Source organism: Halichoeres trimaculatus, unplaced genomic scaffold (assembly GCF_033239565.1).
Source record: "Halichoeres trimaculatus isolate MK-OKI-2021-1 unplaced genomic scaffold, fHalTri1.1 fHalTri1_scaffold_14, whole genome shotgun sequence".
NCBI classification, from domain to species: domain Eukaryota; kingdom Metazoa; phylum Chordata; class Actinopteri; order Labriformes; family Labridae; genus Halichoeres; species Halichoeres trimaculatus.
The window spans coordinates 16,372,840-16,385,474 of record NW_027437192.1 but is presented as its reverse complement, the minus strand read 5'-3'; the positions used below and the strand labels follow the sequence as shown (position 1 = coordinate 16,385,474).

The following is a 12,635-nucleotide window of genomic DNA, read 5'->3' as shown; positions in this document are numbered from 1 at the left end:
ACTGTTCTCAAGAAGCATTGTCTGATTTGACCCATGCTTTGCACAAGAGAGCTCTCAGAAGACTTGCAGTTAAGATCTGTCGACTTGCATACAGGTGGTAAGGTTAACAAAGGTCTCTTTGAAAGCCTAGCAGCTTGTGGAAGTAAATCTCATTAAGTATTTTTCCCAAATACTGATAGAATTTTGCAGATTCTAATTTGGCCTTCTTTAGCGTGTCCCTGTGTTTTCAGCAGCACTGCTGCTACATTTCATCCACGGCGCAGTTATTTGTGTCGTTATCCTGGTATAAGGGAGACTTATTTTTTGTGGGGTTTCACAGAATTAAATAACCTTCTGGATATGATATTATTTTAAACTTACTCAAATTTGATTTGAACATTGATTGAACAAATAGTTTAAAAGGAATTTACTTGGTTGCATTTTTTAATATAAATTTGGGATCTCGGGTACCCCCATTTGAGAACTACTGTTTTATACTATACTCCTGATTTTCATTCTGATGTTTACTATTTTTACTATATGTTTACCTTAGCATCATGGGCCTTTGAGTATCTCAATTTCAACCCTCTGTATGTGTCGCACATGTTGCAGAATTTAAAATAAAGCTACCCTGAAACCTAACAGAGTAAGTTCAGCACTGTTGAAACTCACCCTGGGAGTGGCCGTCCTGTAAGAGCACAGCGCAAAGTGCTCGATGAGGCGAAGATGAATCCTGGAGTATCATCTCTAGTACATGCTAACTGGTTCTAGTTTAAGTAGGCAGTGTTTGTCTATTGTTGTGACTTTGATGATCAAAATACATTTTATGACTTATTTATGCAGAAATCCAAGTACTTCCAAAGCATTTGCATCATTTTTCATGCAACTATATGTGTGCTCATGAGTCTGTTTCTGGTCTCATCCTGAATGATTTAAATTTGGACGTCCACCTGCTCACCACACATTATCTCTCACTGGGTAAATGTCTACTGGATGCTCCCATACTGCTCGTATCCAGAGCTTGTGAGAGATGTTGAGGTAACAGATGTTAAATGGTATCATTGATGAAATGTAAGATCTCTTTAACTTTTTTATTAAATCAAAAACGTCCAGTGTTGCAGAATGCATAATACCATCAAAAATCTTTACTGATTTTGTCAGAGGCTACTGAACACACTGAACACATGTTGTCCACAGTCAGAAGCAGTTTCTTTGGGTTGGGGGATATTGTTGGTATGCTGTCAGTGAAGGAACCCTTTCAAATACACACACACACACACACACACACACACACACACACACACACACACACACACACACACACACACACACACACACACACACACACACACACCACACACACACGCCTCTTCAACACTTCTCATGGGTCTCATTTCGACGGCGGCGGCATCAACCACGGCAAAGTTATGATAACTAAGCCCCAGGCAATCAGGCCTAAAAGACAAAAACAAGAAACATTCGTTGTTTTGCCAACGCGTGAAGATAGATTCGGTGTCTGGGATTAAAGCTGCTTACCAGAACCAAAGTATAGCTGAACCATTGTGCGTGTTCTCAGGAGACGACCTGGTTTCATTACCCTCCGAGCTATACTGCAAACATAGGCTCCAGCAAACAGCAGACCCCCTCCACTGACAACATGACAGCTCAAGCAGTGTTGTATCACCATGTGCCCCAGTGGCAGTGGTCGTTGTTTTCGGGGCTCTCCATCAGATGGGTTTGACATTGCACCAGGGGGTGTTTGCAAATGCTAATGCTAACAGAAGTCCTGGTTAGCACAGACCGTGAGAATGCGTCAGACAGAAAAGCTTTGAAAAACAAAGCAGCAGTCCTTTGGCAGTTATCACTCCCCAGTGCAAACACACAAAGTCCGGAATGACTTCTATTGTACAACCACAGGTCTTCTGAATGCTAACTCTCACCCATAGCTCTCACCAGAGCAGAACGGTAAGTTTCTCTGTTTCCTTTTGGGCGTTTCAAAATAAAAGCTTCGTTTATTTTCAGTGAGCTAATTCAAACGTTACGTACGTTAGGCCATCATGGTCATGCATCCGAACATTTGATTTGTTAATTTACAAGCAAGGCTTGACATTAACTTTTTTGCTCACCAGCCACTGTGGCTAGTGGTATCCCTGAGTTACTAGCCACTCAGTATTTTCACTGGCCACTATTTGTTGTTGGATAATTATGTTCAATATGATTAAAGCCGATGATAACATGCTAAAGTTTACTTAAAAAAGATTTACAACCTCTTTAAATGTAAATGACCCCTATGCACACTCAAAACAAGACTACATCAATGTTAAAATCCACAGGTCCTTAATCAGGTATTCAGCTCTGACAAAGCTGTGTGTAACATTGTACTCCTTTCATATGAAAATATGCAGTCAATTAAGACATAGTAATTAAAATAGTAGTTTGTTATTGCTTATAATACAATGGTAAAGGGGATTAATTGAACTGATAAAAACTCAGCAAGAGACACTGTCTGCTTAAATATTTATTAACGATTGTAATCAGAAAATCATTTCTTTTTTCATGAGAATTACAATGAAGAGAGGTAAATTAAATTTCCTCAGAGCTTTCATCATCAGTCATCTTTTTGCTTGTCTCTCTTCTCCATGTTTGAGATAAAATTCAACCTGCCAAAGTGGCCAGTGGGAGCGGCGGTGTTACCAGCCACTGCCGAGCATTTGGCCGGTTGGCCGGTGTTAATGTCAAGCCCTGTTTACAAGGATAACAATTTTTCTGTTATTTTCTCAAAATCTCAACCATAATTACTAATAAAGTAATTTTCTAAAGGTTTCAAAAGCTCCTGTCTCAAAGTAAATATGTGTGTATGTAGTGTATGTTTATGTACTTAGGCTCAACAGGAGATGGCAAATGCAACAGGACAATGATTCAAAGCACAATAGTACATCAAAAACAGACTGGCTTCAACCAGTCTGAAGAGTTTCGTTTTCATTAGTTATACAGTTATGCAAGGTTAAAAACCAGGCTTTCCATCACGTTTAACGATGATTGACAGCTGCCGTTCTTGTGTATTTATTTCAGAGATTGTGAAATATGTTGGGAGGTTGGATCAAGAAGTGATAAGACTCTCGAAAGAAAAGAAATATTTTTCTTTTTGTCACTCGGCTCCACTCAGATTCGCTCAGGTACAGGGGATTGGTATCGTATAATCACAAATGTAAAATGTACCCATCCCGAGGTATGACCCTACGAGAGGGTTTCACATCCAGGGAGTTTAACTTACCAGAAAAGATCTTCAAAAATTCCTCCCGACCATTGTGCAGTTCTGATCTGCAAATACAGGAAACATTAAGTTACTGCCAAAGGAGGGTCAACTAGTTGTTATATCCAAGGGTAAACAAACTTCTTCCCTGTCCTGCACCGTGATTGCTCACATAGTCTGTTCAATACAGCAGAATGTAATTGCTATTGTGGAGTTAGCTTAAGCAGACTGTGTTTTGTTTTGTTTTTTGTTGTGAGCAAGATGAAGATTAGAACATATTTTATGACCAATTTATGCAAAAATCCAGTTAATTAATGCTCACGTATTGCAGCACTGCTTAAACAACTCACACAAAGAACAACAAAAGCATAATGAGTAGTCTTTAAGGTGAGATTTTAAAGCAGAAAAGACAAATCATCAGTTAAACGATCCTTCTGACTTTTCGGGTTTTAAGCAGGAGGTGTCAGAAAAGTTACCACTATCAAGTAACATTTCAAGCTAGAGACTGGATGGATACAAGACAGGCCAGAAACTGTTAACGCTGGACACACCTGATATGTACAGTACAGGTTCAAGTGGTACAAGTCTTATTTTTTCTAAAACTTAAATGTTGACATTCACAGATTATATGAAACACGGATGACTCTAGGATGACAGATATGCACCCGTGTCACTATGACAGATACAAAGGGAACTTTGTTATGTTTCTGTGTGAAGGGTCCTGTCTGGTTACAGGTCATGCTAAGCTATTAGTTCATTTGGTTGAAGATACTGACCAATGTTTATTGCTAATTTTAGCAAAACAAAAATTATTAAAATTTACATGACAAAACATTATCAAATCTGTCTATTCAAAGTGATTTAGATTCAAATGCTGCTGTCAAATGAAAAGTTTAAAGATGGCGCTGCTGCTCCCATGTTAGTCAAATTCACAAACTTTACTCAGTAAACCTGAACCGATTTGTTAAAGTATCTTTTTTTTTTTCTCCAGTCAAAAATTTCCAAAGCAGGTCATTAATTGTCCAGGTGATACATCCGTCCGTACAAACAGGCAGTGACCAGCCCACTAGTCATGTTTGCGTGTTTCATGGTCACTCTTCCATCTGCAGCTTTTTCAAAATGCTCTGGCTCCTCCAGAACCATCCTGCTAGCCAAAACTGATGGGTACACATATCTAGTCCCAAACTTCCCCTCTAGCAGGAAGTCCATTTTTGACTCTGCCTCTTCTACGATCTGTCCACAGGAGCTTGGGTCCAATCCTGCACAGCGGACCAGTGCACACACCTACAATACAGATGATCAAGGTGAAATAAGTTTCACAAAGCATGTTAAAAAATTTACTAAGCTTCTTGCTCATACCTGCAGGGCATAATGTTTATGCAGCCCAGCAAATGCACCTAAAGCATACAGCTCCTTACTGCTGCCATGTGGAAACCTCTGGTACTGCAGGTGACAGCAAAAGGTGCCATCACACACGTTGAGTCTCCCCTCTGTCTCATTCAGGAGGACAAATGTAAAGGGGTCGTTCATCATGGATGAGGTGAAAGTAATGGGTGATGGTGGCGCTGTTGATGCATCAGAGCAGCTCTCACTGTGACATGAGTCTGCTGCTGTAGTTGATGAGGACTCAGAGTTCAACACACCCTCCTCTTTGGCCTGCTGACCCAACCACTCTGAATCTAAGACTGGCACCCTGGCCACCAGCAGCCTGCCCTCCTCTGGGTCTCCTCTCTTTGCATGGTGGTAGGTGGCTGAAAAAGGGGTGTAGATACCACTTCCCCCCATGTTGAGTTGATCATGGCGGAGGTTAGCTGAAAGCAGGGTCACATTGGCACCGAGGCTGAGTGCACGATGAAACTGGACCGAGTCCAGTAGGGGGAGCGAGTTCATCCAGGCTGTGGGGTAGACCAGCTGACGTAAACCCTGAAAAAAGTGGAAACATTAGGCTTCTGTAAGGAGATCACAGTCAGGACAGCAGAGTAGAGTGTGTTTTTTACCTTCTCCACCAAGGTTATTGTGGGTTTATGGAAGAGGATGTCAAAGCATATAAGAAGTCCAAACTTCCCAGCAAAAGGTGTGTCAAATGTAATAATCTCAGGCTGTGGTGGAGTGTCAAAAGAGTCCTCATAGTAAAGGTTGTTTTTATGGTAGCGAGCCACCAGCAGACCATCTGACCTGATAGAACGCTCTGAGTTAGGAATAAATTAATTGATACATATGCTGGACTTCAGCCAGACTTCTCCATTTGAAGGTCTTTACCTGAAAACCACATTGGTGTTAAACTGCCAGCGTCCACTAAGGGGACAGGAGGAGGTGGGATCAGTGGACAGAGGGCAGGGCTGCATGCCAGCCATATTGGCCACAATGTAGAGGTTGTTGTGACGAGCCATACAGCTCAACCTCTGCAGAACCTAAAAGAAAATCAAATTAAAATCTATAGCATTATTATAAAACACTGTTGGCAGATTTGTAGCATATCAGAGTCATGTCAGAATACATGCGTATAACATTTCTAAAGATGTTTTCTGAACCTCAGTGTTGTTGTATTTCTCAGGATCTGTGCAGGGGTTCCAGCTCTCTTGCTGGGGGTCAGGGACTGTTTCAAGATATCCAGAGATGGATGAACGGCTGAAGTTGAACCCATGGATACCATCTTCTGGGAACACCAGGATCTGAGCACCCTGACGGAGAAAAGAAAAGAGAAAAGATTGTTAAGAAATGGTGCCATAATTTTTGGCTATCTCTCAGTCACTTCATACAAACCAACCTGAGAGAGAACCCTGTCATCCGACTGTCGCAGAATGGCACCAAAAGCAACTTTTAGCTATTAAACACCTAAAAAGTAAGCTACCTTGAGTATTCCATTTTCCAAAAGTCAACATATTACAATGGCTGGTCAAGTGATATGCAGCATGAGAGAAGAGTTTAAACACACAAGTCACTTGATCACTACCATCTAGATTACTAGCTAGGATTATTATATTTATATTATTATTATTAAATATAACCTAATAGTTTTGATTATTCTGTATTTTTACGTTGTCTTAAATCTGTTTCTGCTAATCATAATTTTTAGGTTCACTTATTTACTCTCCATAGTGAGTCCATATTTGGTCATAACCTCAACCCAAAAACCAATTTTTCATTAAATACACAAACCAACAACATGGTTAACTGAGGTTGGATGAAGACATCGCTGGTGTTTCAGTATTAAGTGTGACCCTGTTAACTGGTGACTCTCAGCCAACAATCACTGACATGTTTGGCTGAGAGTCAGCACCATCACCCTTAACTCCAAAACACCAGTTGCTCTGTAATGGTCAGAACGGGACAGAGAATGACTCCATGGTAAAGAACTCTAACTCATCTCAATGAATGGAGCTAAACTCCATTTCTGTTGCCTTAATGAGCGTGCATCTTTATGATGATGAGGTTGTGAACAGCATAAAAACCCAGTTTATTACACAGTCTATGGTTAATAACTGAACACTTCTAACCCTTAAATGGGCGCAAAAACAACCAAAGATTCAACAATTAGAAAAATAAATAAATTGTTATATAAGTTTGCTTAATAGAATAGAAGACAAAGACATGATCCAAAAGAAACTATGTTAGATTCAACAGGGCTGCAAACAACAAAAACAACTCTGTAACTTGACTCAAATTGTCCTAATAATTATTGTTTTTATAAAAATCTCTTCACAATAGCAGCATGTGGATATCTAATTTGATTTATCAGTCATGTCCTGATGGACGCTGGCAGGGCTCCAGACTAATCCTGAATGGTTCCTTTTTGGCCTTAAAATTTGAGACAGTGCAAGTAAATTTCTTATCTACTTGCCTACGTGCGTCAATTGCTATTTTCTATACTATTATTATTATTAATACATTTGTTTTGTTTCTGACATTTTTTTTCTGCACACTTCAGCCCAGTCATTGGTGACAATGCACAAATGATTTGGTTTCTCCAACTGGCATTAACTCCAAGAGAAGAAAGGAGCAGTTATCGAGACTGGTCTTGGACTGACAGGGGTGTGTCCAGACTTTTTAGACTGGGGTGCCCAAACCAGGGCACTGACTCATAAAGGGGGCATGAATTATGTGAGCCCACACTTCAATAAATAGCTTTTATTTTTGTTTATTTGTATGTATTAAAAAATATTGGATTAACAGCAACAGCTATAAGGACTGGCAGATGCAGGGGCCCCTAAATGGGGCTGTTCATCCTGAGCCCCAAATGGCTAAGTTCGCCACTGGCGTCAGTGTAAGACAATGTGAGATCTAAGTCTGCATGTAACATCAACCACACCACAACAAAACTTTATAGAATAAGAACAGAGCACTCAAAGATTTAATTTTTGGGTGAATGAACAAAATAATAGGTTAAAGTCAAGGAGAAATAGCTTTTAACTAAAAGAAGAGTTAAATTTGTTATCCTAGGTATTGACGAAGAGATCCTGTCTGCAAATGATTTATAAACATTTTTGTTTGGTTTGAACTTGGTTTGGTTTGAACTTTGAACTCTGTCACTTCATCATGGTCCAAAATGGTTACTCAATGATAAGAATGGGAAAGCAATAACTCCACTAACAAAACATGAATCACATTTTAATTGTAAGATATTTTAGTTATTGTACTTGTGAAGCCCTAGTTTGGGAAAGTACTGTTCAAACATGAGGGGCAGTCTCAGTAACATGTGCTTAATACCATCTGACAGAGTTTACTTACTGGCTCAATTTACCCCAAATTATTGGACCCACTTTACTCCAACATCAACATTTTGGTGAAAAAAAATAGCCTAGCTTAGCAAATCAGGCTAATCTTTAGCTAAAGCTAGTTCGCATGAATGAATATGCTGGCAATCCATCAACATGTATGATGTTCATGTTAAGATCTGGATAAATGTGCTTTCACAAAGTTTGAAATGTAAAAAAAAAAAAGAAGAAGAAGAAAAGAAAAAAGAAAACTTTTGACAGGCAAATCAATCACATCGATCCATCCATACAGATGGTTGTATGTTTTACACAAGTAAATATAATTAGATAAACAACAACAACAACAACAACAACAACAACAACAACAACAATAATAATAATAATAATAATAATAATAATAATAATAATAATAATAATAATAATGATAAACTCCTAACCCTCCAATCAGTGCTCTCCACCTTACCTGCTGAGCCGCTCGTGCAGCCTGCTCTTCATAGATGTCCAAGTTTTTCTTCATGTGTTGAAGTGCAGCATCTCGGGACAGTGGGACACGAGGCTCAGGGTTCACAATTATGTTGTGCTCATACACGGCAGCAATATATGAGGCGTCTGTTTCAGGCTGTGTTAAAACAACAGGTGTTAAAGAAAAAATTATAATGATGCCGAGTGGTATCATGTTGTCTTCACGGGTGTTGTGCTTTAAAATGACTGTCTGGCAGAAACTGATTAAAAGGCCGCGGGAGCGCGCGTAGTCTGCGGAAGTTGTATTACACAGTTTCTCTCTGTGTCTCCGGTCTACAGCTGTTCCCCTGGGCGTGAAACTGGTATAACACGCAAATAGACGTGATAATGTGTTAATGCTAACAGAAAGGGTACATTTATGTGACATGTTAGTGTTTTAACGGATTAATTACTATCAAACATAAACAAAGTTTCATGTCGAGGGGAACAGCTGCTAACCTTGCAGAGCAGACGGACATCCCTGATTGGCGGGTATATCAAACTGTCCGTCTGGCGTGTCAGGTTAAACAGGTGCAGAAACACCGAGAGAAACTGAGCAATACACCCAGCTGCGCGCGCTCCCGCGGCCTTTTACTCAGTTTCTGGCAGACAGTCACTTAATGGCGCAACACCTACAAGAACTGAGATAGCCATCGTTTTTTTATGTACTCCAGAGGTCCAGAGTACAAACTGAGACATTGGTATTCACAAATAACTCAGCCTAGCAAACAATACAATTGTGTGTTCGTGTTTATGAAACTGTGTAATTTAAATGTTAACGTAATTTAAACAGAACCCCTTAATTCTCACACTCGTGTTTAAGAAAACTTTTATTTCAGCCTCTGTCTGAAACACTCCCTTTGACTGCACAGTGACTTTGATCTGCCACTTTTATCTAAAAGGGCTTATTATTTGAAATATCTAGTGCTTCCGGTTTGCAGGATATTTCCTGTGTTGTTACTTCAAAATAAAACTTTGTTTACGCGAAGTTCCTGAGTTACCACCGCCGTTTCCGTTATCATTTTGCTGCAGTACACAATGATATTGATATCACTGTCATATTAAATGAAATACATTTTCTGACGGATCGATATGTTTGGATAGCCCCAGTATTCTGCAGTAGATGAACAGTGTTGGCGTCATAACAGCTTGAAACTTGGATACTGCCTATCTGGGTTTACCCTGTCTACGAGTGGGACTTTACACCTCTCAGGTGAAGTGATCATGATAGGGTGCTCTCTGACCACAGGGACTTGGTGATAGCTGGTCATATTTTTGTCTGAAGAAACGATGCTTTCGTTGGCTGTAGTTTTGGTCAGTTTTTCTTTGACTTCGGCTGGAGTCAAACTGGAACCCGGTGTGAACCCTTCGTACGTCGCTGCTGTGTACGAACACAGTGTGATCCTGAATCCGGAGCCTCGCGTGCCCCTGTCCCGCCCCGCTGCTCTGCTGCACGTGCAGAAAAATCTGGACATCTACGAGGAGCAGGCTGCACGCGCTGCTCAGCAGGTGGGGACTGCAGATTTAAGAGTTAGACACGTATGGCACCTGGATCAAAGATACAAAGACCCTGCAACCATTTTCTATCTAGTTCTAAAACTAAAAAATAAATAATAATAATAACAATAATAATAATAATAATTATGATAATAACGTAGTTCATTCTGTCAGGTTTAAACTGGGGCTTGCAAAAGGGACCATATGTCCCTAGAAATGGCGCAACTCAAGGCAAAGGTAAACTTTTACTGCACATCAACTTTGTTCAACTTTTTACTTTTTTTTTTTTTTTTTTTTTTTATCAGAAAACACCTCATAATTGTTAATTTTTAACTCAAAAGGTTTTAAGAACAGCTGAGTGAACTGTCAGAGGTCACAGACATTATCATCTATTTTGAATTGCAAACCAGCTGAAGTTATTGGAGTGTCAAGGATCAATGAACACCCCTGAATACAAAAGTGAATTGTATGTTTGACTGTTTGAACAAAATAAGAAGTCCCAGCTTAATCCATAAATATGCAGCCCCTTAAACATGAGATGGCAGGTAAGTCATGAAAGAGGCAAAGTCCATCTGTAAAGAAGTGTTTTTCAGAGGTCTTAATCTCAACTTTAATCAGAAAATATTTTTGTTATAGAGTGTGATCATTGTGAGTTGAAATGATTATACCTATATCCTGTCTGTTGTGTCTTGATCAGGGTGCTCAGATCCTGGTGTTTCCAGAAGATGGTATCCAGGGGTTCAACTTTAGCCGTTCATCCATCTCCAGTTACCTAGAAACGGTTCCTGACCCCCAGCAAGAGAGCTGGAACCCCTGCACAGAACCCGATAAATACAACAACACTGAGGTGCGCACTACTACACTCATGTTTTATGTTTTTTAATGAATAAGAAATGCCAAAAAGCTCCTGTAATAACAGCCAGCAAGCATGATCCATATTTAAGCATGGTTGTTGTCAGGTTCTGCAGCGGTTGAGCTGTATGGCTCGTTCAAACAACCTCTACATTGTGGCAAATATGGCTGACCTTCAGCCCTGCCCTCTGTCCACTGATCCCACCTCCTCCTGCCCCCCTGATGGACGCTGGCAGTTCAACACCAACGTGGTTTTTAGGTAAGGTTTGAATAAACTGCTATAGCTTCCCCACAGCACAGACTCCTAATTGAAATGAACTAATGAACATATCTTCCTTTTTTCAGCTCAGATGGTCTCCTGGTCGCACGATACCACAAACACAACCCCTACTTCGAAAAAGCCTTTGACAAGCCACCACAGCCTGAAATTATTACATTTGACACACCTTTTGCGGGAAAGTTTGGACTTCTTATATGCTTTGATATCCTCTTCCAAGAGCCCACAGTAACCTTGGTGGAGAAGGTAAAAAAAGTACCTTAGTTTTCTATGTTTGATACTCCATTTTTGTAACCTCTAACTCTTTTCTGACATTTTCAGGGTGTACGTCAGCTGGTGTACCCCACAGCCTGGATGAACCAACTCCCCTTACTAGACACAATCCAGTTCCAGCGAGCACTCAGCTTGGGTGCTAATGTCACCCTGCTGGCAGCCAATATTCGGAGTGATCACCTAATTATGACCGGAAGTGGTATCTACACCCCTTTTACAGCCACCTACCACCATGCAAAGAATGGAGACCCAGAGGAGGGCAGGCTGCTGGTGGCCAGGGTGCCAGTCTTAGATCCAGAGTGGTTGGGGCAGCAGGCTAAAGAGGAGGGTGTGTTGAACTCTGAGTCCTCATCACCTGCAGCGGCTGACGATGGGTTCTGTCACAATGAGAGCTGCTCTGATGCATCAACAGCGCCACCATCACTCATTACTTTCACCTCATCCATGATGTACGACCCCTTTACATTTGTCCTCCTGAATGAGACAGAGGGGAGACTCAACGTGTGTGATGGCACCTTTTGCTGTCACCTGCAGTACCAGAGGTTTCCACAGGGAAGCAGTAAGGAGCTGTATGCTTTGGGTGCATTTGCTGGAACACATGTGGTCAATGGACGCTATGCCCTACAGGTATGAGCTAAAACGTCAGCATGATAAAAATTATATTATTTTGTCATTCAACCATTTCCTATTTCACTGATACCATAATCTGTTGTGTAGGTGTGTGCACTGGTCCGCTGTGCAGGGTGGGACCCAAGCTCCTGCGGACAGATCGTAGAAGAGGCAGAGTCAAAAATTGACTTCCTGCTAGAGGGGAAGTTTGGAACCAGATATGTGTACCCATCAGTTTTGGCTAGCAGGATGGTTCTGGAGGATCCAGAGCATTTTGAAAAAGCTGCAGATGGGAGAGTGACCATGAAACACTCCAACATGACTGGTGGGCTGGTCACTGCTTGTTTGTATGGTCGAATGTATCACCTGGACAATGAATGACCTGCTTTGGAATTTGTGACTGGAGAAGAAAATTGGTACTTTTTCAAATTTGTTCAGAATTTCTGAGTAAAGTTTGTGCACACATTTACTGTTGCAGTAATCAGCTTCAGTAGGTTTTTGGCCTTAGGTGTGAACAGTTAGCCTCCACAGTACTTAGACCAACTGTACACTTACACTGACACAATAAAAACAAGGTTTCCATAGGATTATTATTGCTCTGTGTTTACTTCACATACAAAGAGAGTCAAAATAATGCAGGGGGGGGGGGCAGCAGAGATTTTCTACTATCCCTTTATTT

At 40.7% G+C, this 12,635-nt stretch overlaps 2 protein-coding genes across 2 annotated transcripts; one reads left to right on the top strand and one right to left on the bottom strand.

Annotated features, from left to right (window-relative positions):
- Window positions 1–4,246: 4,246 nt before the first annotated feature.
- Window positions 4,247–8,590, bottom strand: LOC141803215 (biotinidase-like). The gene is made up of 6 exons (XM_074687174.1): window positions 8,411–8,590; window positions 5,764–5,913; window positions 5,492–5,643; window positions 5,230–5,407; window positions 4,592–5,155; window positions 4,247–4,516 (listed from the first exon to the last, which is right to left on the bottom strand). Exons 1-6 carry the CDS (start codon window positions 8,462–8,464, stop codon window positions 4,247–4,249), a joined length of 1,368 nt encoding a protein of 455 aa, XP_074543275.1. The 5' UTR covers window positions 8,465–8,590.
- An 845-nt stretch (window positions 8,591–9,435) lies between these two features.
- btd (biotinidase) lies at window positions 9,436–12,533 on the top strand. Its single transcript, XM_074686787.1, has 6 exons — window positions 9,436–9,957; window positions 10,643–10,792; window positions 10,905–11,056; window positions 11,143–11,320; window positions 11,396–11,974; window positions 12,065–12,533. Exons 1-6 carry the CDS (start codon window positions 9,739–9,741, stop codon window positions 12,335–12,337), a joined length of 1,551 nt encoding a protein of 516 aa, XP_074542888.1. The 5' UTR covers window positions 9,436–9,738; the 3' UTR covers window positions 12,338–12,533.
- Window positions 12,534–12,635: the final 102 nt, after the last annotated feature.